Raw genomic sequence first — 18475 nt, 5'->3', positions numbered from 1 at the left:
GCAGGTGGGCGGGGCGACGCGGCGCACCGGCGTGGACGTCGGTTCTTCCCACCGCGTAGGGCTGGCGGCTTACCTACCCTTCAGGGTGTTTGGTAGCGCTTCCGTCTCTTCTGCTCTGACCTGCTCTGGTGGTTGGAGTCGAGGGAAGGACGCAGGAAGACCTAGGAAATCTCGCAATGGTGAGTGTGCTGCCCCGGGGAGCGGAGACGGGGCGGAGGGACTGGTCGGAAGCGCCCGGAACCGGCCTCTTCGCGGTCAACTCTGGAGTCTGCGGACCCGAATCCACCGGGAGCGCCCCGCGGACCTCAGTCCCCTCCGATTCGCAGCATGGGGGCTGAGCCGGCAGCCGGGACCCGGTCCATGCGGGTGGCGTCTTCAGCCCGACCCCGGAGCCTCTCTGGGCAACTCTGCACCCGCAGCCCCGTGTCTCTTCCAGATTGTGCGTTGACCACGGGGAGGGTCATTAAGGGACCATTCTGTTTCCTATAGTAGAGGGACCAACTATAATGTCCCTTGTCCTTTTAGTTTGAAAGGAGGTTTTCATTTTTTATGGATTACAAGTTTATATCCATTACTGTTTAAAGGATCAGATCTTGCAGTAGTTTCCTTTGTAGAAAAGTGTAAATTCCTAAGGGAGGAAAGTATCTCAGGACTCCCTGCCCGCATATCCTCCTCCACTCTTCCGCTGTTAACTCCAGCCACCCTCAGATAACTAGTTTTGATTACTACCTCATCATCCTTTTAGTGTTTCTTTATACACAAACAATCCCGTGCGAATGCCTGTTTTTCTTACAGTTTTTGTTCTTGGAATGATTACTTGGGATCCACATATTTGATGTTTGACTACTGAAAGTTAAGCCTCACCCCTCCCTTTTCCCCTAGTGCTTCTTACCTGGACGGGCTGATAAGAAAGCCTGGAGGCTCCTGCCCTGTGAGTTGCTGTTTGCTGGGGTCTCCTCCTGTGCCCTGTGCTGCCCTGTATTGCATTGTTGACCCCACCAAGCCTGGGTTGTATACACTGAGAACTCCGAGTTGGCAGTTTCTGTTAATCCCTTGTACTTCGGGAGCAGGAATATGAGAATGGGGTCCTCCTTCCAGTGGTCCTGGGTTGATGTCTCAGCTGGAACCTATCTGTGTTTAGAGTGAAGGTGTAACTGAAGCTGGGTTTGCGCAGACATTAGTGCTGAGGGGAGGAGTGGGAGAGTAGGAGGAGGATTACACCCTGTGAATGAGGTGAGTCCAAAAGACAGTCACTACTTAAAGGGCCGTTATTTCAGAGAAAGTGAAAGAGAAGAGACAGGGAAAGGCAGCCAGTAGGTGATGAGATTCCAGAAGGCTCACCAAAACTTTTAAAATAACTTTTAAGAGGCTGTTGCCCCTTCATCTATTACAACAAGGATCCTTACCCTCTGGGTTATGATGGACAACACCCACTGTCTCAGTTTGGCACAGCAAAGAGATTAGTTCAAACCCAACATAAGTGAGTTCCTTAAATTCTATAAAGCGATCAGTGTCATGAGGAGACCTCTAACCCTGCTGGCAGTGATGGGAGGCTCTCTGGAGGAGGACCTTAAGTTGTCCATAGGCTTCTGATGCAAGGCACTGCCTAGGTCCCATCTTAATACGCCATTAAAGCTGTAATTGTCTCCATGTACTGGGATCTCTTAAAAATAGAGGGCTCCACTGAGGTGCCTGTTATGGCTTTGGTACTGGAAAGAGCACCCCAGTCAGCTCAGACTGAGTACTCACACCTACTTGTTATATGATGGAGCTAAACCTTGGCCCTCTGGCTTATGCCTTCCGGTGGAGAGATGACATTTCTTTCTACAGTCCTTTGAAACACGCTGTGGTGGTGGAGGAGCCATTGTCTCCCACACCTTGTTTCCCTGGGTAGTTGCTTGGGATTAACTGAATGCACAGGTCTGGGGAAGTGCATAGACTAAGGATGACAGTACACCCTGAGGTATTGTCAGGCTGTATTGGAACTCAGTGGAGAGTTGCTGCCCTTCATCCCTCAATTGGGACAGCCTTGGTAGATAAGCACACCCATGGTTCACCATACCTAGGGAAAAATCAGGAAGTCCTCAGGGGTGAGCTGTACAGATCTGTCTTCTTCTTCTTCTTCTTTTGGTGTAGACTTAAGCGTTTTTAGATCAGTTTTAGGTTTAGAGAAGAATTGAACAGAGATTATAGAGAGATCTCACATAACCCTTCTCCATCCGTACAGTATTCACTGCTTTTTAAATCTTGGAGGACTGCTACATTTGTTAGAATTGCTGAACCAATACTGATGCATTAAAAGTGCACAGGTTGTATTAGTGTGGCCCTTTTGTATTGTGTTATGTAATGTATGGATTTGGCAAATATAGAATGTGTCCATCATTTATGCACATGTAGTGTAATTTTACTTACGTAAAAATACTCTGTGCTCAACCTGTTGATTCATCTCTTTCTCTGACCCTCAAATCCTTTAAAACCAAAGCCAAAAATCTTCACAGCCAAAGATCTTTTTACGGTCTCATGCTTTTGTTTTTTCCAGAACCTCATATACTTGGCACCATACGGTATATGACCTTGTTAGATTGGCTTCTTTCACTTAGCAATATACTTTTAAGCTTCCTCCATGTATTTTCAGGGCTTGATACCTCATTTCTTTTTATCACCAAAGAGTATTTCATTGTACTGATCATTTATTTATTAGACTCTTGAAGTATATCTTGCTTAACTCTAACTCTTGCCAATTATGAATAAAGCCTCTACAGATTTTTGTGTACAGGTTTTCTGTGAACATAAGATTTGAATTCATTTGGACAAATAGCAAGGAGTGTAATTGCTGAGTCTTACTATACATAATAAGAGTATATTTTTTGAAAGAAAGCTCCTGTCTTTCATTGTTAGGGTACCAATTTCCTTTCACCTCAGCAATGAATGAGGATTATCTTCCCATCTTCACCAATATTTGCCGTTCTGAGTATTTTGAATTATAGCCATTTATAAGTGTGTCGTAATACCTCGTTGTTGTTTACTCAATTTCCCATTGACATTTGATGTGGAGTATGTTTTCATGTAGCATATTTCTTTTTGGTGTGTCTTCTTTGGGGAGCTGTTTGTTCAGATCTTTTACCCATTTTTAATTAGGTTGTTTTTCTTCTTACTGTTGAGCTTTAAGAGTTCTTTGCATCTGTTGGATACCAGTCATTTATCAGATAAATGTTTTGCAAAGATTTTCTCCTACTCTCTGACTTGTCTTTTCATTTTCTTAACACTTTTCTTTCTCAGAGCAGGAATGTTTTCATTTCAGTGAAGTGAAATTATACTTTCTTTTACAGACCTTGCATTTGGTGTTATATTTCAAAATTCATCACTAAGCCCAGAGTCACCTACATTTCCTTCTGTATTATTTTCTAGGAGTTTATTACTTTTGCATTTCACATTGAGATCTATGATGTGTTTTGAGTTATTTTTTGTGAAATGTGTAAGGTCTGTGTCTGCATTCATTGTTGTGTGTCTGTGTGTGTGCATGTGTTTTATGTGGATATCCGTTATTTCCAGTGCTATTTGTTTAAGAGGTTCCCTTTTCATTTGGATTTCCTTGCCATCTTTCTCCAAGTTCAGTTGAATACATTTGTGTGGGTCTATAGGAAAGCAACTGATTAACCCTCAATCTCAGTCTCTTATTGATTTCAGGAGCTATCTCTTTCATTGTGGATTCTTTCAGATGTTTCACAGGGATAATCATGTTATACAAACAAATGTTATAGATTTAGCTACAGGATTCATGAAGATGTTCATTCTCAGGAAGTGAAAGTTCCCTCTGTTAGTAGTTTGTTTTCATAAATGGATGTTGGATTTTATCAAATTCTTTTTCATTTTCATTTTGCCCTTTGTTCCTTTCTGATATTTGTACTTTTTGTCTTCCCTCTTTTCTTAGTTATCTTGACTAGATATTTATTAATGTTATTAATCTTGATAAAGAACTAGAGTTAGGGACTTCCCTGGTGGTCCAGTGGTTAAGGCTTCTTGCTCCCAATGCAGGGGGCCTGGGTTCCATCCCTGGTCAGGGAACTAGATCCCACATGCATCCTGCAGCTAAGAGTCCGCATGCTGCAATGAAGATCCCACGAACTGCAACTAAGACCCGGTGCAGCCAAATAAATAAATAAATATTAAAAAAAAAAAAAAGAATCAAGAGTTAAAAAAATTTTTTCTCCATTGATATCCCACAGTTACCTTACTTTTTTTCTAATTTTTATTATTTCTTTTATTCTGTTTACTTTGTGTTTCATATGCTCTTCTTTTTATCGTTTCCTAAGGTACATGCTTTTACGTTATTGTTTACACATCTTGGTGTTTTTCCAGTGTATTTGTTTTATGGCATAAATTTCCCTCTAGGCACTGCTTCTGCTGCATCCCACATCCTTTGACACATTATGTTTTCATTTCATTTAGTTCAAAATAAATTTTATATTTCTTGAGACTTCTTTGACCTTCTGTATTATTTTGAAGGGTGTTGTTGAATCTCCAGGTATTGAGAGGTTTTCCAACTCTTGCTGTTATTGATATCTAGGTTAATTGCCTTTGAGGTCTAAGAGCATAGTTTGTATGGTTTTTCTTCTTTCAGATTTGTTAAGGTACGTTACATATCCCAGAATGTGTTCTGTCTTAGTGAATGTTCCATGTAAAGTTGAGAAGAATGTGTATTCTGCCCTTGTTGCATAAAGCATTCCATAGGTTACAGTTAAGTTGAGTTGTTTCATAGTGCTTGTTCAGCTCAGCTCTGTCCTGCCTGATTTTCTGCCTGCTGAAATTTATAGCTTGTGATAAGGGGGTGTTCATGTACAATTATAATAATGGATTCATGTATTCCTCCCTGCCTTCTTCACGTCTTTCCTTAAGTACTTTGCCCCTTTGTTGCTATGTATGTACACATGAAGGATTGTTATACCTTCTTGGAGAATGGACCTTTTTGTCCGTATGTAAAGCCCCTTTTTATCACTGAGTTTTCCTTGGGCTGAAATCTGCATTATCTGAAATTCATATACCAATGCCAGCTTTTTTTTGATTAGTTTTGGCATAGTGCATTTTTCTCTATCCCTTTACCTTTCATCTACCTGTGTCTTCATATTTATAATGGGTTTTTTGTAGACAACATATAATTAGTTTTTAAAATCTGATATTACTGTATTTGTCTTTCACTTGTATTGAGACCATTGATGATTGAAATGGTGATTAATCAGTTGGATTAATATCTACCACACATTCTTCTGTTTCTATTTGTTGCCCTTGTGCTTTCTTTCGTTTGCCTTCCCCCTTTTTTCTACCTTCTCTGGCTTTAACTGAGCATTTTACCTGATTCTTCATTTTAATCCTCTCTTAGCCTATCAGTTACACATTAAAAAAATTTTTTTTTGGTGGTTGCTCGTGAGTTTTTAGTATATATTTAGAATTAGCCTACGTCTTCTGTCAAGTAACACTATACCTCTTCATTGGTTGTACAGGTATCTCATACCACACTATTCTCAATTCCCTCCTGTCTTACCTTACTTATCCACAAGGTTTTCATTACCAGTGTCATTGTTGCTAATATTATTTTACACAAAGTCTTATCTGTTATATATGATAATATTAAAGATGTTTATTTATTCCTCTCCTAATCCACCTTCATCATTTGTATTCTTTCTTATGAATTTTGAACATTTGTTTCAAAGTAGATGTAGTAATGACAAATTCCCTCAATTTTTGTCTCAGAAAGTCCTCAGTTCTTCCTTGTTTTTTAAGGATAATTGTCCTTGATGTAGTATTCTTAGGGTGGTTTTAATTTCAGAACTTTAAGCATTTCAACCCACTCTGTTTTTGCTTGTTTTCTGAAAAGATGTCCAGTTTAATTCTAATTTCTCTATACCTGAGGTCTGTTTCCCCCTCTGGCTTCTTAAAATATATTATTTTTGCATTTGATTTTTCTCTAGTTAGAGTATGATATACTTTAGTCTTCTTTTTAGGTGTTTTCGTGTTTAGTGTTCACTGAGATTCGTGGATCTACAGTTGTTGTCTATCATTAATTTTAGAAAAATCTCAGTGATTGTTACTTACATCTTCTGTTTCTTTCTGTCTCTCTTTTCCTTCAGTTATTTTCATTATGTGTGTTTTTAATCTTCTGTTAGAAAAAGTTATGCTAGGGTTTATGGATAGTGTGTTCTGTTTGTTCCTTTTGTCTTTGCATTACACTATGGTGAAACATTTTTTTTCAGTACAGGCCTTAAGAACAGAATATTTGTGGCATATTTCAAAACGTCTTTATTTTCTCTTTCTCAGTTCCAGAGACACCAGTTTGCCTTTTGAAGTCATTGGTCTCATGGCTCTAGGAAGACTTTCAGATGTTTTCATTCTCTTCTAGTAAGATTGAAAATCACAACTTTTAGGTTCAAAAATTCCAGAGTGTAAGTTGGCCAGGCAGCAGCTAGCGTGGCTGCTCAGGAAACATTAGGTCCTGCAATTGCAGAATGGAGACCGTATGTTGTTTTGGAGGAAACCACTGATGAAACCTTTACATATTTTATAATCGTGGACAAATTCACCATCAACCCATATGAACTTAAGTGAACTCGCTAGCAATCTGTAGCTCTTAACCTGTTCCTCAAGGGAACAGGGTTTGATCAGAAAGAGCTATTCTGGCTATTATCTCTGTATGTGTTCTACAGTTTGGCTGGAACAATCCCTGAGGCACATGAGTGGAGGGATTTTGTGGTCTAAGTTGTTATTCCTTTTTCCTCGGGTCTGAGCTCTAAGTTTAGAATAACCTTCTAACTGCATGAAATTACACATAGAAGGGAAGAACACAGTCTGTGATCATTATTGCACAACTTAAAAGCAGTGCTTCCCCACAAGAAGATTTACATTCAGTCAGGTGCATCTAATTACTTCCAAAGGCCTGGAGGACTTTGGAACAGTGGGGCCAGCTGGGCTTTGGTAAAAGTTTTATTTCTACAGTTCCCCTATCACTCTCATGTTTGGTGATAGGACTAGGAAGAAAAGCTTCCAGTTCTCCTCAGGAGACTCATTCATTGAAAACTCATGCAGATTTGACCCTCTACCTCATGGAGTGCTATAAATGGTGGATAATAAGGGAGAAGATGAAAGAATTTTCTCACACAAAATCAATGTTTTTAAAATGATATTTGTTTCACTTGTATAGCATTTCTGTCGTTTCCCAGCAATCTCTGGGCTCTACCATTAATGAGGTATAAGTTATCACGTGATCACAGAAATAATGTGTAAATAATTTCCATGTGTTCATGATGCCGTTAAATTTACGAGGAAGCATGGAGAGAATAAGTTTCTCATGATCAAGTCATAGAATAACTCTTTGGAAACAACAGATTCATAAGTAACCTTACTGTAAATGGAGTATAGATGTCTAGTGCTGTCAGTCTCATGCATCTTACTGTACACATATTTTGGGTGTTTTAGGACTCATTGGCTATTGAGGATGTGGTTGTGAACTTCACCCTGGAGGAGTGGGCTTTGCTGGATCCTTCACAGAAGAAACTCTACAGAGATGTGATGCAGGAAATCTTCTGGAACCTGGCCTCAGTAGGTAAGGATGGTGACGTTCTTTCACCTAGTCAATTAGAGAACAAATGCTTTGTGCTACTTGACATTGTTCTAAGATGTGGAATTGGGGAAGGGAGGATGTTGGGATATCAACTGGGCTTGGTCACCCTAAACAATGGACATAGAATCAAATAATTCTTATTAATTTCTAATATTTTGGAATAATTTTTTGGGTCTGCATTTTAGGAAAAACACGGGAAGATCATGACATTGGAGATCAGTACAAAAACCAGGGGGGAAACCTAAGGTATGTCACACTCACAATACAAAGCATTGTCTCAAGTGAGAATCCTGGTAAATTATGAAATTTTAAAAACCAGCAAACAAAACAAATAGCCCCTTTTTCAAATTTAGTTTTTCGTAGAAAATTTCTACCAAAAACATTTTCTTAAATGTGACATAAATGTTAGGTGTTTGCAAAATAGTTCACTTGCAAATATTATTAATAAACCCTATATTTGAATATCACTTTTAATAGTAGGAAAGGTGAAGTCCCATTGCAGTACATTCAGTATATTCAATTTCTAACAGTTCACACAAGGTGGAAAACCTATACTATTCCTATAAATCATAATAAATACAAGAAATATAAGATCAATAAAGAAATCATTAGAAATGTGCTTTTCAGTTTTCACAGAAGTCCTATGGTAGAGAGACTCTCTGAAAGTAAAGACAGTAGTTCCTGTGGAGAACACTTCAGCCTTATTCCATCTCTCAATCTGAAGAAGAAAACTACTTTATTAAAACCATGTGAATGCAGTGCATGTGGAAAAGTCTTCATGGATCGTTCATCCCTTACTAGACACATGAAATATCACATTGAACATGAACTGGGAAAGTTTCAAAAATATGGTGACAAGCTATATAAATGTAAGCACTGTGGTAAAGCCTTTAATCATTTCACTTCCTTCCTAATGCACAAAAGAAGTCACACTGGAGAGAAACTGTATGAATGTAAAATATGTTCTAAAGCATTGAGTACTCTCAGTTGTCTTCGAAAACATGAAAGAACTCATACTGGAGAAAAACCCTATAAGTGTAAGGCATGTGGGAAAGCCTTCACATGGCTCATAACCTTTCAAAAACACATGATAACACACAGTGGAGATGGACCTTATAAATGTAAAGAATGTGAGAAGGTATTCATTAATCCCAGTTCTCTTAAAATACATGAAAGGAGTCACACTGGAGAGAAACCCTATCAATGTAAACAATGTGGCAAAGCCTTCAGTTATTACTGTTCCTTACGAGTACATGGAAGAACTCACACTGGAGAGAAACCCTATGAATGTAAACAGTGTGGAAAAGCCTTTAGTTGTCATGAAAGCATTCAAACACATGAAAGAATTCACACAGGAGAGAAACCCTATCAATGTAAACACTGTGAGAAAGCCTACAGATACCACAGTTCTCTTCGAACCCATGAAAGGAGTCACACTGGAGAGAAACCTTACCAGTGTAAACAGTGTGGAAAAGCCTTTCGATGTAAACAAACCTTTCGAGCACATGAAAGGAGTCACAGAGGAGAGAAACCCTATGAATGTAAGCAGTGTGGTAAAGGCTTCAGTTATTTCAGTTCCTTCCGAATGCACAAATGGCATCACACTGGAGGGAAACCGTATGTGTGTAAAACATGTTCTAAAGCATTGAGTAGTGCCACATCTCTTCGAAATCATGAAAGAACCCACACTGGTGAAAAGCCCTATGAGTGTAAAGAATGTGGGGAAGCCTTCACCTGGCACAAAACCTTCCAATATCACATGATAACACATACTAGAGATGGACCTTATAAATGTGAAGAATGTGAGAAAGTATTCCTTAATCTTAGTTCTCTAAAAATACATGAAAAGAGTCACACTGGGGAGAAACCCTATCAATGTAAGCAATGTGGTAAAAGTTTTAGTTCTCAAAAAGGTTTCCAAATGCATGAAAGAACCCATACTGGAGAAAAACCCTATGAGTGTAAAATATGTGGGAAAACCTATACATGGTACAAAACCTTCCAATATCACATGATAACACACACTAGAGATGGACCTTATAAATGTAAAGAATGTGAGAAAGTGTTCATTAATCCCAGTTCTCTTAAAATCCATGAATGGAGTCACACTGGAGAGAAACCCTATCAATGTAAACAATGTGGTTTAAGTTTTAGTTCTCAAAAAGGTTTACAAAATCATGAAAGAAATCACACTGGAGAAAAACCCTATGAATTTAAGCAATATGGGAAAGCATTGTTTGTTACCAGTTCTTCTCAAAGACATGAAAGGACTCACACTAGAGAGAAACCGTATGTGTGTAAAACATGTTCTAAAGCATTTAGCACTCACAGTTCTCTTCAAAATCATGAAAGAACCCACAGTGGAGAAAACCCCTATGAATGTAAAATATGTGGGAAAACGTTCAGTTCCACCTATGTTCAAGTGCATGAAAGAAGTCACACTGGAGAGAAACCCTATCAGTGTCAGGAATGTGGGAAAGCCTACATTTCTCTGTCAAGCATTCGACGGCATATGAGACTGCACACTGGAGAGAAACCATATAAATGTGAAGAATGTGGGAAAGCCTTCTTTTATCACAGTAATTTACGAAGGCATGAAAAGGTTCACTAGATAAAACCTCTTGTTTGTAAACAGCTTGGGAAACACTTCAATTGGCCCACATCCTTAGACGTGAAAACTCCTATGAAGAAGTATAAATGTGACATGAGATAACTTGATGGGAAGTAATCCATGCCTAATGTTCCAGAAAACCTTCAGTATGAAAGACTTGTTTTAAAAGTTTTAAAATATGCTGTGTTTAGCAAGGATCTTTCTTAAAGTGTATCCTTGGACATAGGATTTCTACTAATTTCAAAAATAATATTAATGTGTGTTCTGTAAGTTGTCTTTCAACAATAGTACATAAGGTTTAAAGGTAGTGATTTTAAGTTTAATCAAATGATTTTTTTCTCTTTCCGTTTTGAAGTCTGTTGGATCCACGGGTGAATTAAAATGTATTTCTAATATGTAGGTAGGCTTAAATTTTTATAATATTCTATTCATTCTCTGTTAAAGGGTCATTGAAAATGGCAGTTTGCTATTTTCCTACTGGCATTGGGTGGCAGTTCCCGTATACCCCTAATCTATTATATATATTGCACCTTTTTTACTGAGAAAGATCCTTTTTGGGGGGTGATGGGTATAGGAGCCTTTTTCAGTTTTCCATTCTATTAAACACTTGGAATACATTTTTATGTACGGAAAGGTTGTCAAAGAGAATACTTTTACATAAATTATGATTTTCCTCTTTGCTTTTTGTCTTTCTTTCTGACTGGTAGTTGGTGAATAGAATTTGAATTAAGAAGAGAGACTTATGGAACTTACCTGGTGGTCCAGTGGTTAAGACTCCGTGCTCCCAATGCAGAGGGCCCGGGTTCAATCCCTGGTCAGGGAACTAGGTCCCGTGTGCCGCAACTAAGACCTGGCGCAGCCAAATGAATAAATAAGTACTGAAAAAAAAAAAAGGGAGGGGGGCCTCCCTGGTGGCGCAGTGGTTGAGAATCCGCCTGCAAATGCAAGGGACATGGGTTCGATCCCTGGTCCGGGAAGATCCCACATGCTGTGGAGCAACTAAGCCTGTGCGCCACAACTACTGAGCCTGCGCTCTAGAGCCCACGAGCCACAACTACTGGGCCCATGTGCTGCAACTACTGAAGCCCGCACACCTAGAGCCCGTGCTCTGCAACAAGAGAAGCCACCGCAATGAGAAGCCCGCGCACCACAACGAAGAGTAGCCCCCGCTCTCCGCAACTAGAGAAAGCCCTCACGCAGCAACGAAGACCCAACCCAGCCAAAAATAAACAAATAAAAATAAAATTAAATTTAAAAAAAAAGAAGAGAGACTTGTGATAGGACAAAAAATCTATAGAGTTGGAGATACATTGCCTGTGAGTAATGTTAGGAGCTAGATTTACCAGAATTCATCTCCTCTGTGACTCTGTGTTAGAAGTCATCAGTTGCATTACCTGAGTTGGATTGAAAGGCAGATGCAAAGAGGGTATTCTTCAGATTTTGGAGCCACCACACTGGGAGAGAGATAGATGAATAGGAGGTTTGAGGACAATGTCTTGCAGCTTATTTCCCAGATTCTGTGCCCCTGTAGTTAAGAGTATCCCCAACACCACCAACAAATATTTGATTTCCATTTTCTTAGAAGTCTAGTTTTCCCCTGATGTCTTCACAAGTTCCACATCAAAATCCATCAGAGTTTGAATTTTTCTGTAAGGCCTTTTATGTCCACTTGGAAAGTAATTCATGTTTCATCGTTGGGAGTATTGTCTTATTACCATCTTCTGTAGATTATATCTTTATAATGTCTAATTTGTATAGGAAACACCTTATGCCATTAATAGTGCTAGTGAGTATGTTTTCCTGATTCACCATGACATTCAGAAGGGTGCAGCCAAAGAGATCAACATGGGGGTTTGTTTCTCTGCTGCATTGGGTAGTGTCTGCCTTGACCCATTGTTTCCATGTGAGAATAAGCTCCTTCCTCATATCAGGAATACTGTGGTTCTGAAACCTAATGGTGTATCCCAAGTGGGATCTACCTGGGGACATCCTCGTTCGTGTAAATCACATCATTTCCTCCCATCACCATCTGTAGACTATTTCCAGCTCTCAAGCCTACTCTGTGCCTGCTTACATGGAAACATCTTTAGAAATTCATGCATATCCCACTCTGGAAAATTTCCTGAGGCAACATCAGTGACTGTGAGTTGAGAGGGCAATAGAAACAGTTGGCAGAACCTATGTTATGGGCACATTCCATCGGCCACAGTAATCCCGGCTGTCTCTTATTTGTAAAATATGTTTGCTTGCTTGTTCACACAGTACTTCAATTTTTACTGAGTTTGAATGGGGAATCACATGCTCTGGAATTTGTCTGAGTAACAGTTACTCCATTATTGTCTCCCTCCCCACACCCATTTACCATAAAGGCTTTAGCAGCCTCTGTTTATGCATCCAGGTGTCTCTAAACCACCCATGGTGGACACAAGTTATCCAAGGCATTCTTGTACCAGAAACTAGTCTCCTCAGCTGTTACTGCACACAATTAGAACAGCTCTGCTGGCAGCTGACAGAGTTGTTCTGTAAATGGAGGCCCTCCCATGGCCAGAGTTGAGCCTCCACAGCCAATTTCCCATTTTGCCTTGGGTCATGAATGTAGGACCCCTCAGTTTTGCTAACCAGAGTCTTCCTCGTTAAAAAGGCATTGGTACTTGCAGCATAAAGCAAAAATTGGCCCCTCTGTCACATCCCACTTGCTGAAGGAACTGTGTTCCCCCCAAGTTAATGTCTTTTGTTCTGGAGTAGGTCACTTCTTTCTGGACACATGGCCACTTGAGGAGTCACTTGGGATCCCAGGAGAGACCAGGGAGTCCACATACTTTATATACAGGGTGCTGCCACCACACCTGATGGGGTCCACTGCAGAGATGCTGTGTTCTGTCCCTAAATCAAACAGGCCATCTGGGATGAGAGATTGGACCCAAGCATTAGATGGATTAGTCAAACTCCAGGCAATCGTGCTAGCAATAGAGAATTCCCCAGCCAAGAATGGAACTCATCTGTATGTTGTTACAGATCCTTTGGCCACTGCCAATGATCTAGGTGCCTCAACCACCAATCACAGCTCCTTATCCAAGGGTGCCCCCTTTGGCATTAAGAAGTCTGAGAGTAACGCCTCACAATATCCAAGTCCAAATCAATGCCAGTCCTTACTCTGTGCATATATTAAACCTCAGTCTGCAGAGGCTCAGTGTTCAGAGTGATAAATTGACTTCTGGGCACACTCTCACCTGGGATCTGATGGTATTAACCTTGGTCCTGTGAGCCCCCACAATCCGTAACCACTTAGAGACCTCTAACCTCAATGTTAGGCAATATTCATGGGACATCCCTTCTCTGCCATGGCTGCCTTAGTGACTGACCAAGGCATCTGATGTGAACAAACACACCATTGGTAATAAACTCAATAGACATAGTTTCCTGACCAAGGAAGGGGTCCCTACGGCTGATGGCAAACAGACTTTGTAGGGCCCTTCACCCCCTCTACTGGCTACTTGCTATGCTCTAACCTTGGTAGATACTTATATACAAAAATTACTTATACTATCACACATAACCCTTCTGAAACCAAAATGCAATCACTCACTGACACACGGTAGAAATTATTGATAGCCACTCAATTCTGAAATACCAGGCTGTTGAAAAAGGCATTCAGTGGCAGTCTCAGGACCCCAGTCTACAACCCTCATAGGATGTCCTAATGGCTTACTTAAAGCTTGCTTTCTTCTATACATAGGTCTTTCTGCTGTTCAGGGCATTATTCAGATTTAATCCTCAGTCTTTGGGGCCAGTTACTTTGTTCTGGTCATCAGGCTTACTGTTATCTTACGAGTAGAGCCTTTCTATACTAGACATTTTATCAGTGACCTTTCTGGCCACTCCTACAGGTCTTTGGTTTATTGTCATAGTACATCCTGGCCACTACATGTATATCCCAGTCCCAGTTCTTCCTCCTAACATCATCCATAGACTGGGTAACCTACATGTCAGTATTTCATTTTGGGCACCCTCCTTCAAACCCCTCTGGCCCATCCAACACAAATGTGCTCTTTTCCTACAGTTTACAATCACAGACTCATCATCGTTGGAGCCCCTGGCACTGACCTGGGCACACATGATGTCATTCAACAAACATATCATTAATGCCAATCAAGAAATGTCAAAAAACTTTCAAAATGCATGTAGTAGTCAGCTAATGCCTCAGGTGTTTTCCATGAAGGACAACTCTGTAGCGGACATGGTAGCTGATGACCACTTGGCTTTGCACTATTTATGAGCCAGGGAGGGAGAGTTCTGTTCCCCTAGGAGGGCTGCTTGCTGCATGTGGGTGGAATACACTGGCAAGGTGCCACTAGTAACACAAATGAGACAGCAAATTAAAATAAACAACAACAACGTTATTGAAATATTTGAACAGAATTCCAGAACCATACTGACACACTTTCCTGGATCCCTTAAAATACCCGGGGATGACAGGATTCCAATGTTGTTTCGAAGCTTCATCATCTTATTTATGTGTTGCTTGTGTCACGTGGCTTTTCAATTAATATTCAAAGTCATTTAAATGAGATGTGGCATTATTACGTCTATAAACCTCAGGAGTGAACTTTAATAAAGAACTGAACTCATTTTTGATATTTCACTCTTAAGGCTTTGGGTAGCTGCTCACCTGTCTGGCCTACAATGGATAACTAAGTTAGGAAGGGTGACACACGCTCCTTTTCTTTTTGTGTCAGCAGGTAGAAGGGTCAAACCTTGAAAACCTGCAGCCTCCACTTGTACACACATTAAAGTGCCAAGCCATTCTTTGCACAAGCCTTCTGAACCAGCTACCTTTGCCCTACTCTTGTTAGAAAGTACCTTTGAGTAATAAATATCTTTCTACTGATGCACATGACAACATTAGTGTTGACGTCTGATCCTGTTTTAGGTATGGGGTTGATCCTGCCCTCAAAAGGGCAATGATAAAATGGAAGGTAACTCATGGAAATTGTCTTCAGGGTGACAAACATTCAGGATAGGGAATTTTCAGAAGTGAGGAAAGAAGTTCAAATACAGAGATCCAAGCATGATCACAGAATAAAAACTTTGAAACCACCGACATGGTCACCAGCAGAGGAATGAATTAGTGAATTGGTGTAGTCTTATAAGGGAAACATACAGAGCAACACAACTGAGTGGATGGTTCTGCTCTGATATGTAAAGAGCTCTGAGTGATCATTATGTTTACAACAAGACAAGAAGCTGAACAACCTGAAAAGCAACACCTGTTCTTAGAGTCATGAGAGAGTTGAGGTTACATGGCAAACAATTCTCCCCATATCAGAGACAGACAAATAGAATTGTCACCCGGAGGTGAAGCAACTGGAGCCAGCAACCTCTAGGAACACTTAAACTGGTAACTGGAATTTGCTGGAGACACAGATTGGACTAGCTTGAGATTTAAAACCTCTAGGGAGTCCAGTCTCAGGAAACTCCCCCAAATTTATCAATTTTTCTGCAAGAGCCCAACCAGGTTCTCATCATGACTGATGGAAAAACACTGCCTTATGCTTCATGCAGGAATCTGGGGAAACCATTCTGATATGTACACAAAGCATTCTGTTCCCTGTAACTCAGGCTCTCTCTTAAAGAAAACTAATTTGTCAAAACCTTATCTGAAATGGGACAGAGCACGCAGACAACTCCCTGACCCTTCAGGTTTTCTCTGTGACAAAAGAGAAGGAATGAATACTAAGAACCTGTTCTGAGGTTCATAGTCCAGGGATTCTGTCCTGCCAAAACATTACAGGCTTAAATACAAGAGAACATTCTTCCACACCAGTACCTTCTTACCATACCAACAGGGCTCGGTATAAAAAGAGTGGATTAGAACAGAGAGCTGGAAGACACAGACTACTTAAGATTGAGTTTCTAGGGATACCCAAACACAGCAGGAGAGACATACACAAGGACAGTTGTATATAGCATAAGAAATAGTAAAAGTGAACCTTATAGTTATAATCACCTATATTAAGAAAGACAGATACCAAATTAACAATCTAAATTTATACCTCAATGAACAAGAAAAAGAACAAGCTAAACCCAAAATATAAAGTGAGTACTCTTGGGCTTCCCTGGTGGTGCAGTGGTTAAGAATCCACCTGCCAATGCAGGGGACATGGGTTTGATTCCTGGTCCGGGAAGATCCCACATGCCGCAGAGCTACTAAGCCCGTGTGCCACAACTACTGAGCCTGCACTCTAGAGCTCGCGAGCTGCAACTGCTGAGCCCACATGTCGCAACTACTGGAGCCCACGCACCACAACTACTGAAGCCCACGCGCCTAGAGCCCGTGCTCCACAACAAGAGAAGCCACCGCAATGAGAAGCCCGCGCACCGCAACGAAGAGTAGCCCCTGTTCACCACAACTAGAGAAAAGCCCGCGCACAGCAACAGAGACCCAATGCAGCCAAAAATAAATAAATAAATTAATTAAAAAAAATAAAGTGAGTACTCTTAAAACTACAAAACGTGGTGAAAAGAAGTGAAGACAAGTATAAATAAATGGGGAAACATCCCAATTTCATGGTTCAGAAGAGTTAACATCGTTGAACTGGCACTACTCCACAAAATGATCTGAAGATTCAATGTAATAACTATCGTAATGCCAGCTATAATCTTTGTAAGAAATTGGCAAGTTGTTTATATATGGAATTGCAAGGGACCAGAATAGCCAAGCCACCCTTGAAAATGAAAAACAAAGTAGTAGGACTAACAAGTCTTGATTTCAAAAACTTTAAGCAAATGCACTCAAGGTAGTGTGGGGCTGACACAAGGATAGATATAGAGATGTATGTATAGATTGAGATTTGAGAAATAAACCCCTACAGGGACTTCTCTGGTGGTGCAGTGGTTAAGAATCCACCTGCCAGTGCAGGGGACATGGGTTCAAGCCCTGGTCCGGGACGATCCCACATGCCGTGGAGCAACTAAGCCCGTGTGCCACAACTACTGAGCCTGCGCTCTAAAGCCCAGGAGCACAACTACTGAGCCCGTGAGCCACAACTACTGAAGCCTGCACGCCTAGAGCCCGTGCTCCACAACAAGAGAAGCCACCTCAATGAGAAGCCCGGACACCGCAACGAAGAGCAGCCCACGCTCGCTGCAACTAGAGAAAGCCCGCACACAGCACAGAAGACCCAATGCAGTCAAGAATAAATAAATAACTAAATTAATTTTAAAAACTCTAAAAAAAAAAAAAAGAAATAAACTCCTACATTTAAGGTCAGCTAATCTTTGACAAAGTTTTCAAAAATGGGAAAAGAATATTTCTTTTCATAAATTGGTGCTGGGCCAACTGGATGGCCATATGCAAAAGAAAGAGGTTGTACCCTTGTCACACCACATACAGTAATTTATCAGTAAGGATCAAGGATGTTAACATAAGAGGAAACCTGTAAGAAACTTAGATAAAACATAGGAAAAATTTCCTGAACTTGGATTTGGCAAAAAATGTTGTCTATGACATCGAGGGCATTACATAAAAAAAGAAAATTGGTAATTTGAACTTCATCAAATTAATGAGTTTTGTGCTTCAAAGGACACCATCCAGAAAGTGAAAACACCCTTTGAAATCCTTGTGTACTATTGCTGGGAATATAAATTGTACTTTTGTTATGGAAAACAACATGGCAGTTCCTCAAAAAATTAGGTACTGAGTTACCATCTGATCTTGCCATTCTACTTATGGGTAAGTACTGTAAAAGTAACATAAAATCCCCTAAGGAAAAGTAAAAATAAGAGAAATTCCCTAAGCAAAGAAAATAGTGGACCAGTGTTGCTAACGGGGACCCAGAATAAAGTGAAGCCAAGTAGTTATGACAGACCTGGGGTTCAGTCAAGTATTCTGTGTTCTTAGAAAAATCACAAACAAAAACTATAAGGACCTTGATTCTGCTAAGGATCCTACCTGGAAGAGCCCCTAAGGAGAACCTCCGATGACAGCCAATTATCGAAAACTTGTTGTCAGGCTGCAAGGACCATCCAGTCCCCTTACAAGTCTCTCAATTTTGGTTTCTGAGGTTTTTGTTTTTATTTTTACTTTTAATTAATTAATTAATTAGTTAAAATTTTACTTACTAGATCACTGATTTATTATAAAAAGATGTAAGTAACTCAGGAACAACCAGATGGAAGAGATACATAGGGCAAGGTATGGGGAAAGGACCAGGAGCTCTCTCCAGGTGCCCCAGTCTCCCCAAATCTCCACG

At 40.3% G+C, this 18475-nt stretch overlaps 1 protein-coding gene across 4 annotated transcripts in view; it reads left to right on the top strand.

Moving 5' to 3' along the window:
* The first annotated feature begins 55 nt into the window (after window positions 1-55).
* The window catches only part of LOC103005442 (zinc finger protein 709-like), a 63441-nt gene continuing 45021 nt past the window's right edge, over window positions 56-18475 (top strand). For 2 of the 4 annotated variants that reach the window (XM_007178432.2, XM_057541705.1), the window contains exons 1-3: window positions 56-179; window positions 7468-7594; window positions 7798-7858. In XM_007178432.2, the coding sequence (XP_007178494.2) occupies window positions 177-179; window positions 7468-7594; window positions 7798-7858 (191 nt within the window). In that variant the 5' untranslated portion in view covers window positions 56-176. Of the gene's footprint in view, window positions 180-7467; window positions 7595-7797; window positions 7859-8239; window positions 10849-18475 lie in introns of those variants that run through there. The other 2 variants (XM_057541702.1, XM_057541704.1) reach the window with 2 other exon arrangements.

Source organism: Balaenoptera acutorostrata, chromosome 2, assembly GCF_949987535.1.
Source record: "Balaenoptera acutorostrata chromosome 2, mBalAcu1.1, whole genome shotgun sequence".
In the NCBI taxonomy this organism is placed as follows: Eukaryota; Metazoa; Chordata; class Mammalia; order Artiodactyla; family Balaenopteridae; genus Balaenoptera; species Balaenoptera acutorostrata.
The sequence above is the reverse complement of the archived record's forward strand: the minus strand, read 5'-3'. Positions and strand labels throughout refer to the sequence as shown.